The sequence below is a fragment of the Phallusia mammillata genome, chromosome 7, assembly GCF_965637545.1.
Source record: "Phallusia mammillata chromosome 7, kaPhaMamm4.hap1.1, whole genome shotgun sequence".
Lineage (NCBI taxonomy): Eukaryota > Metazoa > Chordata > Ascidiacea > Phlebobranchia > Ascidiidae > Phallusia > Phallusia mammillata.
The window spans coordinates 15,576,452-15,593,998 of NC_137258.1; the positions used below are offsets into that span (position 1 = coordinate 15,576,452).

At 36.4% G+C, this 17,547-nt stretch overlaps 3 protein-coding genes and 1 long non-coding RNA gene across 5 annotated transcripts; 1 reads left to right on the forward strand and 3 right to left on the reverse strand.

The window, feature by feature from the left end:
* The first annotated feature begins 1,189 nt into the window (after positions 1-1,189).
* LOC145237070 (mitochondrial chaperone BCS1-like) lies at positions 1,190-3,102 on the forward strand. Its single transcript, XM_080099790.1, has one exon. The coding sequence runs from the start codon at positions 1,566-1,568 to the stop codon at positions 2,817-2,819; it is 1,254 nt and encodes a 417-aa protein (XP_079955916.1). The 5' UTR covers positions 1,190-1,565; the 3' UTR covers positions 2,820-3,102.
* LOC145237069 (mitochondrial import inner membrane translocase subunit TIM50-like) lies at positions 2,840-11,071 on the reverse strand. Of its 2 annotated transcripts, XM_080099789.1 has the most exons (10): positions 10,426-11,070; positions 10,005-10,036; positions 9,624-9,645; positions 9,498-9,556; positions 4,015-4,134; positions 3,835-3,942; positions 3,617-3,763; positions 3,338-3,494; positions 3,167-3,270; positions 2,840-3,066 (listed from the first exon to the last, which is right to left on the reverse strand). In XM_080099789.1, exons 1-10 carry the CDS (start codon positions 10,961-10,963, stop codon positions 2,977-2,979), a joined length of 1,377 nt encoding a protein of 458 aa, XP_079955915.1. In that variant the 5' UTR covers positions 10,964-11,070; the 3' UTR covers positions 2,840-2,976. The 2 variants fall into 2 exon arrangements, with proteins under 2 accessions (XP_079955915.1, XP_079955914.1); XM_080099788.1 differs by lacking the exon at positions 2,840-3,066 and having other exon boundaries at positions 3,068-3,270; positions 10,426-11,071.
* Positions 11,072-12,086: 1,015 nt separating this feature from the next.
* Positions 12,087-13,366, reverse strand: LOC145237073 (uncharacterized). The gene is made up of 3 exons (XR_013861942.1): positions 12,971-13,366; positions 12,800-12,909; positions 12,087-12,252 (listed from the first exon to the last, which is right to left on the reverse strand). It is a non-coding gene; the product is annotated as an uncharacterized LOC145237073 (long non-coding RNA).
* A 1,889-nt stretch (positions 13,367-15,255) lies between these two features.
* Positions 15,256-17,037, reverse strand: LOC145239036 (uncharacterized). Its single transcript, XM_080102326.1, has 2 exons — positions 17,031-17,037; positions 15,256-16,368 (listed from the first exon to the last, which is right to left on the reverse strand). Exons 1-2 carry the CDS (start codon positions 17,035-17,037, stop codon positions 15,641-15,643), a joined length of 735 nt encoding a protein of 244 aa, XP_079958452.1. The 3' UTR covers positions 15,256-15,640.
* Positions 17,038-17,547: the final 510 nt, after the last annotated feature.

Below are 17,547 nucleotides of genomic sequence, written 5' to 3' on the forward strand. Positions count from 1 at the left end.
TCTGGCGCAACGGATTAAAGTTACCCGGAACATGTGAGATATGAATAAAATCTGACCATAATAGTCAAGGTAACACAACAAATGATAAAATATATTTGTAACTTCTAAACAGACAAAAATTTGAAAACCGTCACGAACCACTAAAGTAAAATCTTCATTAGTGCCATTAACTAACAGTAAAAAAAAACAATATTGTAATAAATAACACACAAACACAAAAGAACCAACTGTGCTTTATCATCCAAAAACAATTTAAAACAGTGGTTCCCAACCGGGGAGGAATTTCATAAAAACTGTAAAATGAAATTTTTATTGGAAATGTTACAGAATATTTTTATATATACATTATTATGTCCATTATAATTTGGGCCGGTTCACATTTGGAACTGGTTGTAAAGGATTCTAAAATGGACATCCCCAATTATAAGGTCTATTTCAAATTGCTATAATTTTATGGTATATTCGTTTTTCGTCTTATGGGGAAGAATGAATAGTTCGAAAATGAGCAAAGGGAGGAATGTAACAAAAAAGGTTGGGAACCACTGATTTAAAATAAAGCAAAACGGGTTTCACCGGCCAATCAAAATTACGTCCAGTGCCAGGGCACAACGTTTCAGTTTGTTTCTGTCAGCCAATCAAAAATAATGAGAGAGACACGATCTTTATAGAATATAGATCGAAGCCACCAGCCCACCACCGCACTGTTTGAAGTCAGAAAATAGGGCTAAACAAGGTTTTCACAGGCATGCTCGAAACTACACCGATAACCAGGGTAGACTGTAGCCTTGAAAGTTTCAGAAAAAATACCAGATACAAAATCGTGTAATTATGTTTTGTGTTCATAAACTGAACATTCTTTATGGAATTACAATTATCCTATGTCTGCAACACTGCACTGCGAAACATCGCGAGCAAATAAAGTAAAATGTCGATTGTGGCGGGTTCTAAACGGGTGATAGGCTATAAATTTAAAACACACACATTACATAAAGACACATCAATTACAGTGGCCTACTTATATACTATGAAATAAAAGATTTATGAAGTTACCTTGAGGTTTAATTTGAACATGTTGAAAGTTGCCTTATAATAGTCAAACCATACATACCAATGACGGAAACGAAAACTTATTTTGTTTTCACCTCTTTTTTGTAGCGGTATTGTTCAGTGAAACCAGAGACTAGTTTAGTATTCTATGCTAGTAGTCTCTCGTTAAGCGCGGTATACACATTGGTTTGAATTGTTTGTCCATAAGCACCGAAATATATTTGTTTGTCATTTGTTCTGGTACCTTGTATATTGTGACACAGATTTTGTTTTGGGGGAAAGTATTCTGATAGAATGACATTGGTGTTGACTGTTGCTGCAATTGCAACGTTGTCTTGTTATGAAATGTTACTGAATTACCGGTTCAATTTGTTGCCATTGTTTGACAATGCAGTATGAATTCTTAGCTTATGTATTAACTATTGGAATGTAAAACAATTGAATTGGAAACTAAATGAACATGAATCTTTGCTCAGAATTTTAATCACACACCATATTTAAACGAAGTAAAAACTGGAATGCATTTGCCAGATATTTTGGCAAATCTTGGTGATAATCCATACTTTGGGGCAGGTTTTGGATTGTTTACTCTGGGGTTTGCGGCAGCTGCATTAAAAAAAGGGACAGCTGTATCTAGCCAAGTGTTGCGACGGTACATGATGACAACATTAGAAATTCCTGTTTCTGACCACAGTTACCAATGGGTACTACAATGGGTGGCAAGGCGACCTGACATGAGTTGTCATTTAAGTGTGCAAACACAGTTTCAAAAACTGCACAGTGGCAAAATTGCCACTGGCTTTAATTTTTCACCAAGCCCTGGAGCACATTTCCTTTGGTTTGGTAAATTACCAATTAAAGTTGAAAGAGTGAGAGAAAAACAGATGATAGATCAAACCCGCCATGTTCCTTATGAAACTGTAACTCTAACTACGCTGGGAAGAAATAAACATGTCTTTGAAAAAATTCTATTGGAGGCCAGAGAGAATGCGTTAAAATCCCAGGAAAACATGACACTCATTCTAAAGCCAGTTGGTGCAGAATGGCGCCAATTTGGAAATCCTCAAAGACGACGACCTATAAATTCTGTTCTCTTAGGTTCTGGGCAAAGTGAACGGATCCTAAAAGATGTTCAAGAATTTCTAGTCTCTGCAAAGTGGTATATTGACCGAGGGATTCCTCACAGGCGTGGTTATTTGTTGTATGGTCCACCAGGATGTGGCAAAACTAGTTTTATAACAGCTTTGGCTGGTGAACTGGAATATAGTATATCTGTACTAAATGTTGGTGACTGGACATTATCCGATGACAGACTGCTTCATCTCATAGTATCTGCTCCTCCACAAAGTATTATTTTGCTTGAAGACATCGATGCTGCTTTTGTTGACCGAAGTAGCATGAAAAATGACAGTCGATTCCAAGGTATGAGCACTGTATCTTTTAGTGGCCTTTTGAATGCATTGGATGGTGTGGTATCATCAGATGGAAGAATCGTTTTTATGACTACCAACTATATTGAAAGATTGGACAAAGCTTTATTACGGCCTGGCAGGGTTGATGTAAAGGAGTACATAACATATGCAAGCTCATGCCAGGCATACGAAGCCTTCAAGCACTTCTACCCAGAAACCAGTGAAGAGTACGCTCAAAACTTTGCAGAAAATATTAAATTGTCCAATAGTGAAATATCAATGGCTCAGATCCAAGCACACCTAATGCTGTACAGATTTGATCCAGAAAGTGCAGTGAAAAATGCTACACACATAAGCTGAACAAATAAAGTGCTGACAAATACTGTAATGCCTTTATTGGCGTAACATAAAATTCACACTGATACACAAAAGTAATAACATTATTTCGACTAGCATTTGCCCATGAAGCATATTGTTTTCTGACAATGTAGTTTGCGACACAGTAGAGGTAAACTCTTCACCTTTTTCGAAAAAATGATGAGATTGCACTTCCTGTCCCAGCAAAAACTTGTGCTTTCTTACTTGTTTCATTTAGTCGCAAATCCTCCTTAAAAATAATTAAATATACAAGTCTTGAGATCTATTGTGCATGTAAAATGGTTGCATATATATGAGATACTGCAAAAATGTGATGAAAACTTTTTTACCTGCATTCGAACTTGGGCCTGTTTAAAGGCCTCTAGTGGGCGACTGAAGGTTGAGTAGTGTTTTAAAACAGGTCTTACATCATCAACCTCATTTGTTGCAATTGCTGACAAAACAGGAATTTTTGGCAAGAAAGTCCCAAAAAGCAAAAATAGTTTAAAATAATTGTATACTTGTTAGAAATGAAGCAAGATCAAACAAGGTGCTGTCATTTGTTGATCCATCCCACTTTTCCAGACACAGACCATTTTCTGGTTGTTTCTCAAATGCACGCTTGTCACAGTCAACAATAATCACCTTACTTAAATCTCGATTTAAGTATCTAAGATCCTGCCAAACAAACAATAAAAATTTACACAAAAAACTTGCAAATCTTCAGATTTATTTTCAGTGGAAGTGAGGTACTCCATAAATAACTATTCAACTTTGTTGCTTATCCTTTTTTTATATACCTTTTGATAATATGGATCCAGTTTGGGGATTTCACCCTGAAGTATGTTTCCAACAGAAAATCCTGACTTGTATCTAGCAGCATCTCGAAATAACCGATACATGATGTACCCTTTGGAATCCATAGCATCAATAAGAGGATAAGCAGTCTGCACAATTGTCAAGGATTGTTTTAATAAACAATGCTATGATTAACAATGAAGAAGAAAATGCAATGTACCATTCCAGTTTCCCTTGTAAATATAACAATTTCAAACATTGGCATGCCAACTTGACTTAAAAAGTAATCTATTCCAGGCCTTTTCTTGAACCTCCATCCAGTAACCGACTAAAAATGCAAAAAGTAACAATAATTGGGTAATTGGATCAACTATAGATTTATGATAAGAAAAAGCCTTACATCATAAACTGGCCGCAAAAATACATCCATCAGTTCCACAACTAACGTGTAAGGTGGTTGGTAATAGGGTTCGGCCAGTGGGTCTGGGAGTAACTTTTTCGAAGATGGTTCAACAATGTCCTGAAATGGTATAAAATAGTTTCAGTGACAGCATTTTATAATAATCTGTACACCAAAACTTACAATGTATGCACCTCTGGTATTTCAATTTTATAGTTTATTCGCCACGCTTTTAAAAGTAAAAATAAATTGCACAATAAGACAATGATTTCGCCACCAATGTAGTTTTTATATAATATAATGCTTAATGTTAATAGTTTTTAAACTAGAATAGTGGTTTTCCTATATACTGCCAGTTTATATATACTACATTATATTTAACGATGTATCACATATACCATTTACTATATTTATAATGGATACATATTTGGCACCTACATTTCATTGGGTCCCTATCTTTTTCCTAAAACTTTATAACAGGGGTGCCCAACCCGTCGATCACGATCGACTGGTCGATCTCGAACTGATTTCAAGTCGATCGCGAGGGATGCAGAAAATCATATAAAATATATAGTTGTTTTGTAACACGCTATTGAGGAGTGTCCCTGTACATGGATGACCTTATTATTAGAATTATTCATCAGATTATGTTATTTGTTCACACTACAAATACTCAGAAGGCTCATTGTTATGTCACAAAAGTATTAGTTGCAACAGTAATTGTTACTTTGTACTGGTAGTTTCCGCTTATTTCAAAATGGGTGTTTTGGTCTAAACTTTTTTCTCAATATTGTATTTTAAAGGTAAGTATTAGATCAAGTTTATAAATAGCTCTCATTGCACTGGAAAGCAAATCATACCCAAACTATGATAAAGCGCAAAACTGGGTTGGGAAAAATGCCAGTTACCGGTAATTATCCTTGCTAATCAATACATAGTCTTGTTTTATTTTGCAATTTTTTATTGAAACGGTAGATCCCGAGAGTTTGAATACCTCAAAAGTCGATCTTGAGTCAAAAAAGGTTGAGCACCCCTGCTTTATAACATAATTGTTTCTGCAAGCATAATCTAATCTAATGGGTCCCCACACATGTGCATGTGCGATTTGGAACAGTTAAAATAGGGCACAATCATTGTCAAACTGGAATAGTGGTTTTCCTATATATTCCATTTCACAGAAACTGTGCCATATTTACGAACCATTCATTATAATTGTAAGGGATACATATTTGATCGATACATTCAGTATGGTACCAATATTTTTGTGGCCTGTTATAACATAATTGTTTTTGCAAGCAAAAACCAATGGGTCCCCACACACACATATAATTTGAATTCGAACAGGATGAATGGCGCGTGCACATGCTAGGTAAGAATTTGAATTGCATAGAGGACATTTGTTGTATTAAAAAAGTTGTGTAGGAGATTTTTATAAATCAACGACAACTAATTTCACCAAATGTTTTATAGGGGCAACATTTTTTTTCGTTGCTGGGGTCAATGCAAAGCTCCAGACAACAGAGGTTAGAGTCGATTTTTCACGGTTTTCATCGTGCGAATGTTAGCCTGTCGTTAACCGTGATACAACAATTGCATAACTAACGTTTTTAAATGATCTACAAACATATCTTAATTGTACAGTGCAAAAAGACTGCCTGATAGCACGTCCAGTTATGCGCGAGGCCGAGATATTCGCTTTTCAGTGCAGGTTTGTGCTTTCCGCGCCCAATTGGGCTTTTTTCGACATGGAGTTGCGCGTTGTTTTTACGAGGTGAAAAATGGATCCAACTATTTAAACTTTTAACAAAGTTTCAACATTTTTTTTTCTTAATAGCCCTTTGTTAAATTATGATTTTTAATCCGCACATGGCGTTCCCTGGCACCGGTAAGTTTCTACATACCAACAACACGATTGCTTAGCTGCGCATTTTATGTCCAAAACCTGTTCTGACACAGTTTTATTAATGCTTTCAGTTTGAGAAGTCACGTTACACAGGTGTAACAAATCGTGCTGCGTTGTCGCTCTGCGTTTCGAAACGCGAATAAGTTGACCTACAGCAGTGGTTCTTAAACTTTTTTTGTTGTGACGCCCCTGGAAAAGTTTTCTGGACTTGCGACGCACCAGCAAATAAAAGTTAATGAGGAAACTTATTATTAAAGTTATGTTTATTGATACAACAACAAAAAGCCACGAAACGCAACTATTCTGCGACGCCCTTGGAAAACTGAAACGACGCACCAGGGCGTCGCGACGCACAGTTTGAGAACTACTGACCTACAGTAACGTTTAGAGCGCAATATAACTAACATGGTAACATCTTAATTTCAACCAACGAGAAAATGGTCAAGTCATGCGTGAAGCAGAGGCATTTTTCCATTTCCATGCGTCACTATCGTCAATCACTTCCATTGTGCACTGAGCGAGCACAAATTTGACAAAAGACAGCATGTAAAAACATATTTCGGGCTGTAAGAGTAATTACTGAGCCGATTGCACTGAAATTTTTAACAGCCAAAAAGGAGCACTCTATCCACAGCTGTTTAAAATTTCAGCAGGTTAAGTCTTGTATTTCTGACCTCATTAACATGTGAACAAACAAACAATTAAACACAAATTTTCCTAGAAAGCCTTAACTGTTGTTTTAGACCAGTGGTTCTCAATCTTTTAGGAATCGCGTACCACCTGACAACTTTTTCTATTGTTGTGTACCACCTAAACCCTGTTTGAATGGATAAACCAAGAAATAGGCCCATTTTCTTAACCTGGTTAGCATATTTAGCAATTTCAAAAGAATGTCCAAGACACGAGTTTCGCCCAAACCAGGGCTGATCAGTTTAGTCAGTTGAGTTGCAATTTTATATCGGACTTAAATTAGGTATTAGGTTTTAATTCTGTAATCGGTATATCACAGAAATCTACTCTCGTACCACCTGAAAAGTTCTGACGTACCACTAGTGGTACGCGTACCACAGTTTGAGAACCACTGTTTTAGACACTATAAATTAAAAAGTCGTTTGCTACGAAGGTATACATAACAACTTGTTTTTCACTTACCTTTGTTTCGCAAAAACAATCGTTTAATCACCTTTTGGCACCGTTTTTAACACCATGCAGTCCTTAGTGTTCAACAAAACCGCTTTGCCTAATTTGTACCTGACTTAAGTATTAATTCTTGCATTGATTTGTCAAAAATAAAGAAGCTACGTTATGACGAAAAATTCTATGTTGTAATGCCCACAAGTTGACCTTTAGTGACCCGTGGTTATGCGGCGGCCAAGCTGACAACGAGAATTTAAAGACCATATATCGCGGCTTTCGAAAAAGTTAAGTTTACACCTTTATGTTGCTTGACATATACGAATCTGAAACAAGTTTATCGAATTTACATCGCAGGTGTGAAACCTTCAACAAAGCTGAAAATGCGCACGATAACTTAATAAAACGACACCTCACTGCTGCACAAAAAACAGCTGATTTTAAATCGCCCATATGACGGTCGCGTAAAACGTCTGTCCGGACGTCAAGCTGACCACTCCCGCTCTGCCGCCTTAATCGTAAACCCGTGAATTCCTCCCTTGGGACTTATATCTGACTGATAGTGTACACATATTATGGGCTGTAAAGGTAACTGGCAACACTTTAAAGACTAAACGAATACCCTGCTCAAACAATTGTTAAAATTTTCGAAAATTTCAGCACCAGAGGGCTTGCATTTCTGGCCTTAAACTAAAACCGAATATTTCGGGATTTAAAGGGTGAAAAAATGGGTGAATCCAACAAAAAGTTACAAAATTCTTTAAAATACCTTACATTGCACCAACCAACAAAGCATGAAACTCTCAGATTATGTGTTATAGTCAGTACAGTCGTTTTAAAAAACTCGTTTTGGGGGCCTGTGGGTGAACCACTGGGTCGCCGGGGGCCAAACTTTAGGAGGGTCAAATTTGGATCAATAACTAGAAGGGTGGCTTAGCACATATTGTCATTGCACATACACTGTGAACTATTTCTTAACAGTATTTACATCCGACACTTATTTTATATTGGGTCCCATATCATCCACCATCTTTTATAACCTTAGTTGTTTCTGTAAGCAGAAACTCATGGGTCCCCACACATGCAAAGTTGTAAATAATGCATTTCAAGAGATAACAATGAGAAAGTTTGGCATTGTAACGTCAAACACAGTGATCGGGACTGGGCTTAAATATTAATACTATGTAGAGAACCAACTATATAAATTTAGATTCACCCCCGGTATTGTTTGAAGTATGTCCTATTTAACGTTCTTTTTCAAAGAAACGAAGGAGTGGCATAATGGGGTAAAACAAAAAATGAATAGCAAATTCTACAAGCTGTCCAATTTTCATTCAATTTGAACATTGTGAAGAGGGTTACACATTTTAGAGATTAGTTGGTTAAGTTGTGGTGCTACAGGGCAAAACATAACATTTGAGGACTTAGTATGTTTAATAACCTTTGCAAATTTCATATAATTACGACGTTTTTCAAAAGTTCATTTATTTTTTAGGCCTAGTTAAGTATATAAATGTTGGGGCTACAAGGTAAAACACATCAATTGAAACCTACAAATAGCATAGTCCACATACTACCCAAATTTTATCTAATCCTGACACTGTTTAAAAAACTGACCCATTTTAGGGGGCTAGTAGGGTAACTAATGGGGTCCGGCAGACAAAAAAAAAAAGAAACCTCAATGACTCAATCAATAGTATTGCACAATTTCAGCCCAATCCGCCAATGTTTAAAATTTCGACCACTAGCGGTGTTTTGAGCAACAACCGTTAATGTTTCTTATGTCATAGGGCTGTTCATAACAACCCCCTAACTGCCATGGCACAAAAATGTTCACCAAGCAATCCACAAAGTCACAAACGAGTAACATACAACTGCTTGCCCTTGTAACACTATTGAGCAACAGAAATCTTTCGTTTGTGGTGCCCAGTAACATACAAATACGTTTTACACTTTGGGGGCTTGTGAAATTTGAAAAAAATTAAAGCACTCTTTCTGGACCAAGCACGTTTAATAAACCAGCATAAGACAGAAACGAATATTGTGGGGTTTAGGGGTCAAAATGGGTAAATTATTTTTTAAGACACAAAATTATTGAAAATACCTTACATTGTACCAAACAACAAAGCATGAAACTTCTACATTAAGTACTTTGGTCAGTACAGCTGTTTTAAAAATTTCACGTTTTGGGGGGCTGTGGGTGAACCGAGGGATCAAACGGGGTCAAAATTCACATGGACCATCTTTAGACCAATATCTATAATGTGTGTAAATTTGAAAAAGTTTGAACCATTCTTTTTTGACCAAAACATGGGAACAAATCCGCGTTAGAAAGAAAAAAAAATATAGACAAAAACAATATGTGTCCCCTTCAGGGAATTGGACCCATAATTATTATTCACTTGTATACACACGTCTTCACCAGAACTACAAAAAATTAACTCACTTTTTTAACCATCTTCATTTCACTCCAGGCCCGTCTTAAGTATGCAAGTACCACCGGCACTGTTCAAAAATAAAATATAATTCTGATTCCATATGCTTAAACCAAGAATAGATTGCTTATACTTACTTGAGGAATACTCATCCTTAATCTGCAATAAAAACAAAATAAAAGTAGAAAGATGGCTTTCCTATATAATGCTAATTTATATGTATTCTATGTCCCATTTAAAATTTACTCTATCATAGTGATGGGACGATACCAGGTTTTGAAAGCGAAATATATTCTCAACTCAGTAATATAATGCGATTATTTCTAAACTCAGAAAAAAAAATACAAAATAATTTGTTAATTCAATCATGAAATCCTGATAGTATTGAAGCACTGACAAATTGGCACAGATGCAATGTGTGTATGTAGGGCTGCAGAAGCACTTAAACACATATTAGGGGCTGTAAAGTAACCATTTGGCCAATGGAAAATTTGGAAATTACATTGTAAAATACCAACCTCAATTCCAAGTTCATCATGTTTTGGTTGCCCTTAAATACAAAAACAGTTAGGTAACTATAAAGCTCAGCAAGATTGGTAATAATCACTAATTATAAATATGAAAATAACTGTATGAGTTAGAATTGTCCAACTTTTAGTTTGAAAAACGTTTAGGCCTTTATTCATTAATATTAGTTGTATGTAACTATTTAATTACCAATTTATTCACTGAATTTAATTGCCAAACCTGATCTTTTGATGACTGGTGCAAATGTGAAAATATCTTTCTGGTCACGAACACTATACTTTTGACATTATAATTGTGTGTTTATTTATATTGTTAAAAGCTTTATAAAAAAATCACCAGCACAACCAACAGGCCTAATAAAAAAAAGAGTAAATGTTTTACTTTAATTATAAAAATAAACTATAAACTCACCATTTCGCAGAACAAAAAATGGTGTAACAATCACTACACTTCCAAGAAGAAACCATTTTGCATAACGCTGATTTTTAAGAAAAGCTGATTCCTCTTCCTTTTTTTCATCAGCTTTTTCTGCATTTTCTGAAGTAGGTATCCTGGCTTCTTCAGACTGTTCCTTGTTGGCATCAAACATTTCTTTCAGAATGGTAGGTTTTTCCTCCTCCCTAGTGTTTTCCGTAGAATAACTTCTGATAGTATTGTCAAAAATAAGTCTATTCTCTGAGCTTATGCCACTCAATAAATTTCTTGTAGGCATGAAAGTAAGAGCTGATGAACCAAACCATGGTTTTATCTGATCGAGCAATGTGCTGAATTCAAATTGTTCTGTACGTCCTTTTCTGCATGTTTGTTTTGTAAAAGACACAGTACTTTTTTGAACTGGTGTTGATGAAAAACTGGAACAATGATTGTCTTTTTGCGAACATTCTCTTCCGAGGTTCGTCTTTAAACAGTTTTTCCACAAAACCCCTTTGGTCCATAATCGAGTAGCCATTTTACGCTATACCCTGCTTGATAGCATTAAATGTTAACCACTAATCAGTATAACTTACAGTTTTCAGGAAAAATAAGCAAATAATTCTGAACACCAAATTGGATGTTAGTTTCAATGATAATTGATTAGGTTACATCCAATTCTGCAACTCCTTTAGTTTTAAATATGCTGTCGCACAAATCAGAAGTAAAGTTCAGTAACAGCAAACTGCAAACTGGGTTCTCGAATGTTTTTTGAACCTTCTGTTCTCCAGTGATTTAATATTCAACCACATATCGTTCCATAAACTTAAAATACAAACAATCGAAAAAATCCTGACTTCGCAGAAAACGCACGTTGAACCATAGAGATACAACATGGAATGGCAGGTAAGCACTTTTTTACAGTCAGTAGGGCATTAACAACGGTAACCACAGCCTGTGATTGTTACGTCACAAGAGGGTTGTTGCCAGTTTGGCGCGGGTTTAAATGTGGAGTTTAGACAACTTAACTGTAGGCTAAGTGAAGAGAAAACACATCCCGTAATGTTTTAAATCCGATAATTGTGCCACATTTGCGCATAGGTTGTCTGCGGAACATTTTTAAATTGAACATAAACTTTTCTGGCATTTTTAGGTATTTGCCTCTGCCAAAAAGAACTGTAGTTTGTGTAAAATCGGTATTAGTTTCAGGGGAAGCATGAAACGACTTTGCAAATATTTTAAATTAACACATTGAAATGTACAACCTTTAATCTGCGACTTGTCTGTCTGAATAATCAGATTTAACTGTTTGTAATAGTATTTTCCACAAAAACTAATGGTGTTTGCCACAAAACTTGACTATTTGAACAGGTTTACAACAGAACTGGATATTGGAGCCTGCTGATAATTTAAAATATACATAAATTTTCTTGTTACTATAAGAACTTTATGTTTATCTTTGTATTGCAGATGTGTTAATATAATAATATAATAAACAATAAATTTGTTTGAGCCTAAAGACCATGAAACATCAATCACAGGAGGAAAACATGTTTTAATACCTTGATATTGATTATTTGGCCTCTTGTTGCTCTCTGTGATATTGACACTAGTTATATTGCTTTTTAAACTACCTCTTATTAACCTATTTAAAAAAAATCTGCACTTGATTTGAGTTTATTTGAAAGTAAAGAAAATGAAAGTAAACACACAAAATGTAGCACTTGAATGCAGTCATGAAAAAGACACAATATATTGTGACAAAATTGCAGTTGAGACCCCCTTGCAATTTGTATAGTACCCCCAAAAGCATGTGTCAGATCCAACCTGTAAATATATTTTTTAAAGGAGTGACATATGTGTAATGAAATGCTACTGAAGTTGTGAACACATAACAAGTACCTATGAAGACCAAGCTGACATTCAGAATGACATTTTTTCTAGTTAATACATGGTTTCATAAATTCACATATTATAAGGTATTCAGGGGTAACCACTGATGGTACACCACCATAACCACATCTTCAAGTGGTGATTATTTTATATCACTTGACAGAACATTAACAATACATATGACCAAACCTGGGATGGAAAATACAAAAAAATGACTGTAAGGAGTGAAATCAATATGTATTCCCTTTAGGCAGATGACCAAAAATTTCTACTTATCATTTTTTAGCATTATCAAGTTGTACTTGAAAACCTGGTATTGTTGTGTTACTTAAATAGATGGTAGTTGTCATGCTAGACTCCCATAGTCTATAACAGTACATTAAAGATTATCTTGTAGCAGTGGGGATGCCTGTCATATGCCATTCAATGCATTTTTGGCATTTTAAAAGTCTATTGCAATGAACATTTAAAATTGTTTTACCTGACTCATTTGCAATGTATTTCTACAAATCTGTGCTTTTTGTCAGTGTCCTCTTGACTTCCTCTAGAAAGCGTATTGTTGTTTTTTTATTCGCCATTTAAAGTGCAAACCTAAATAAACACAGATTTTGCAAAATTTATGTGGTAACGAATTTTTATCATTATAAATCACCTGCAGTTATTTCCGAGCAAAGGCTATAAGAAACGTCTGCTAAGGTATTAATTGCGTTTTTTAAATAACGAAGCAAGTGCTAGCTGTCTTCCCATTGTAGCGTTTACCTCGATGGCGTCTATATTTACTCCAAACGCTACAAGAAACAACAATGTTATTGCCTCGGTTATTGATGGATCCTTCTTGACTCGAACTGCAGCAACATTAATTTGAGAAATCCTATATTTAAATCAGCTGAAACATAATGCAAGATTATCTCTTCCCAATTATATTCTAAGTAGTTACACAATATTTATCGTTTCACAATTCCAAAACCTTTCTGATTTCAAGGCGGAAAACAGCGCTTTTATACTCCCACAATGCAACAGTACACTTTTTCTCTCGCACATTATTCCGTTTGTTAATGTTACTTTTAACTGGGCAAGGTTCAAATCAGCCTTTTTTAGTTTAGTTGCCAGAATCTTCTCGAAAACAGGCACATAAACGTCAGTGGGACCGGACATGTATAACTGCGAAATATAGGACAAAATGTTCCAAAAATAGAATATGACCTCACCGATACAAGCAAAACGTATACATGAAAACCGTGTGAAATGTGCGTTTTGTGGACTATTTGCGTTTGTTCTTTATAATGGCTGCAAACACTGCTCTAATGCAGCGTGCAAAAGTATAACGTGCAATTCGTGTGAAATATAGCATTTTATGTAATTGGTCTGCTACAGATACCCCCGACCGGAAGGGACTTTGATGTGTTTGGATGAAAAACACATCTGTAGTTGATTAATAATTACGCGTAAAATATAAATGATAGAATGCACGGTTAGGCGGTAAAAGGGTCACGCGGTAAAGCGAGAGACGAATGGCGATAATTGCGCAGATAAAGATGAGTAATTCTTTCCGAATTAGTGTATCAGCTCTGCGGTTCTGGATTATAGGATGAAGATAGTGTTGGCGGTAATGATGTACATTGACGAGCAGGGAACACGACATCTGTGAACAGAATGACGAAATGGTACGTGTTATGTTTGATGGTTACATGCAATAAACTTTACAATGGGCAAAAAAAAACATATACAAATGTTAAATGTACTAATGCCTCAATATTCCGAATTCTGGATTAATATCTTTGATTTTGTTTTGTAGGCATGTTTAGATTAAACGCTTGGCATGGCAAGGGCAGAAATTCATTACAGTACATTCAAACAAAAACAAAAATTCTTGCAATTTTTATGCAGAAAGGTTAGTAACATGCATTAATGATATATTGTTTCTTCCTAAATAATTTGGAAGCTAAACTTAATAGGGGTGGTGTATGACTATGTTAAGTATTAGTACGTATGGGAGCAAGGTATATGTAGGCGTTATTTCTTTTCTAAATAAAGCACCGACTAACTGCGTAAAAGCCGTATGAAAGGCTAGCTGATTGTCGGCGGATTGCTTCCTGTTAATCTTCGTCAATGCATCTGCCTCACTACCGTCACTTGTGGGATGACGTGTCCGGCAAAATGTGCTGAGTGGCACTGCAAAAAGAACATAGGCTAAAGATTTGCAAAAGTAGTAAAATTGGTGCGAAATGTTGCACAATGGTGTCGAAGTATAGTTGATAAATAGATAGTAATAATAGAATAATAGATAGTATTGAAAACATTATGTTGGCCATAAAGTTGATACGCTTCTATGTCGGTAACCTGGCCAGCGTTACATTTGACAAATAGAGGACGTGTCGCTTAAGGGTTAGTATTCTTCATGGCCAGAGATCTTTTTCAGCACATTTGTGTAGTGGTGCAAGCTGTTTCTATGAGGACATTGCCTGGAGTAACTGCTGATCTCTGTTTTCCTAATGCGTATGTTAGTGTTAAGCTCGGCGTCAATTCCTTGTTGGCACGCAAGAGCAAAATCATGGCTTATGGATGTTTGTATTCGAGAAATAATAAGTTAGATAGTTGATGACGTAGTTCGTCATTAAAAGTGTCGACAATGTTGTTAAAAATGAGTAAATAGAAGTGACGTCAATAGTAATATTCGAATGCGTCTAATAGGTTGAAGTCTTACATTCAGACAGTGATTGGATTACGATTCATTGGAATTCGCAAATTGCATTGTTTAGCATGCTAAAAAAAAGGAGTATCGTTTGCTGAGCTCATTGCTCGATATATTTTGATAGTAGATATTGTAGTAACGTGTGTAGCTTGTTGCTCGAAATATTTTGGGTAGATTTGTGAATGGAGCTCGTTGCTCGGAATATCGTTTGTAGAGCTATTTGCTCAAAGTGTTTATATATTATGCAGAAAACATGCCATAGGATGCATGACGTGGTGTTGCGAGATCAGGAAGTTAATTAGTTGGTGGTGTTGCAAAAAAAAATTGCGCGTAGGGGCGCTCTTGGCTGCCTAGGTTGCAGTAAAACACGGTATACACGTAGACATAGAATTCATATTGTGGAAAAAACTTGGTGCTGCAACTACAGGGTGCAGGAAATAAGACATGTAATGATATATACAGGTTCAGCGGGAAAGAAGCTTAGTTGTAAGCACTGCTGAAATTTGGGCGGGCAACTTGTAAATTTGATGTATAGCGGGGGCATGGAGGCCCAAAACACGTCAAGGCGTTGTCTTTAAATCTTCGATGGTAAGGGCGGATGGTGGGATTCGTATGTTGTTGGTTTGATTATTATTGTTCTATAAATTGGGGGTTGCGTTCATATACTGGCCTTGTATCAGTGGGAACGCTGTCGGATTCATTATTCTGTCTGGGATTGTCACATCGTTGTTTGTTATATGCGAATTGTTGATTATTTGGCTTGTAAGGGGGTCTATAATTCTGTGGTTGCCGTTGGTAAGAGTTGCGTTGTGGATAGTTATAACGCTGTGATTGACCATAAGAAAAACCGCGTTGTTGATTGTTTGGGTTATTCGGGTAGGATGGTTGTTTCTGACGTGACATAAACATAAGAAGTTCGTCCATTTTTGCCTGAAGTTGTGCAATTTCTAAGGATTTTCCTGTTTGTGAGGGCGCTTGTGTTACATCTTTTGCGTAGCGGTCATAAAATTTTGCCATTTCCTCTAAAGTTTTAAATTGCGTGGCTCGTATAAGTGGGCGAACAGTATAGGGTAGCAAGGAAAGAAATTTGTTTTCTACTACCTCTCGCATAGTGGGGTCGGCTTCTGCCTTTCTTGGGCACATGGATAAAAGCTTTTGTAGGAGTTGAAACGCTGATTCGTTAGGCGAGAATGTGACGTCATTGAGTGCTGTTATCCAAGAACTTTTGGTGCTATTAATTTGCTCAATCATGAGTTGTTTTAATGTCGTATAAGGAGTTGTTGAGTCAGACGATTGCGTTACTGCGGTTTGAAATTGATTGGTTTGTTGCTCGGTTAGGTTTGTACCGTACCACCGTACTGGTACGCATGGGCGTCGATTTTTTAGTTATTTGCAAAATTTTTGGGGAGACCTTTCCGGGTTTTAGAAACATCATTCAGCTCATATGCGCCGATTTTTACAAAAATGCAAGGTGGCGAACGTAAAATATGACGTCACTTTGTGTGACGTCACTAATGCGTACAACCACAAAGACTCAAAGCTCAACAAACTTCCCACAGAATGCAAGGTTCGTCATATTTCAGAAGAAAACGATATGTTTGAAACAACATTTAGTTGGCAATTGCAACACGTTGCTGTAACGTTTGTCATTGGTTTAGCAAGGTTTAAAAAATGCTTCGTCAAGTTGTTGCTGCATTATATCCTGAGATAACCAATTATTACAACACATTCGCATTGTACACAATAATGGCTAAACATTCACAGACAAACAATTTAGTGTTTGGCGTCATAAACAAAGCACTAGCTTAAGCGTGTTGCAGTTTTAAGCCACGTTTTGTGGGTATTTCGCCAGTACGCTTGTTTAAAAGCAAAAATGTTTCTAATTTTTTTAGATTTGACGATATTTCGTACGATAACGCTACAAACAAACCAAAATATCGCCACCGTGCTTTACAAACCCAAGGTGGAGGCGCCACCCCTCAAACGCCTACTCGGCGGCAATGCTTCAGCTGTTACCTACTGAACATGTTGTCAAACAAGATGTTTGTGCGAAAAGACAGTTTTTCATGTAAGAGCCCCTCAACTGAGAACACAACCACACGATCTAAGTTATGACCCTTATTCGGATAAACGTAACAAAGCGTGCAGACATAGCAAACTTCCAAACAGTCAGGTCGGGAAGTTGCGGGAGGATTCAAGTATATGTTGTTTAAAATGTTGATTTACATTGTGTGAGACGATTTTTAAATAACTTGACTTTCAACAAAAACGCCTTCTTTGACACGCTTGGTTTTTGGCGGAATAAATGCCTGTGTGTTTGTTTGACAAGTAACAATCATATAACATGCCGATTTTTACTGCAAACACTGTTACGTTGCCTAACAAACCACGAGACACTTGCGTTTGTCATTGATTGTGACCTCCAATCTTACAACAGCCGGTTTAACTAGTTTACGGCATAGGCGTGTATGTGGTCTTTTTGACACAGGGGAGACGATACATACATTGTCACCCTTGTTTTTTTGGAAGGGGAGACA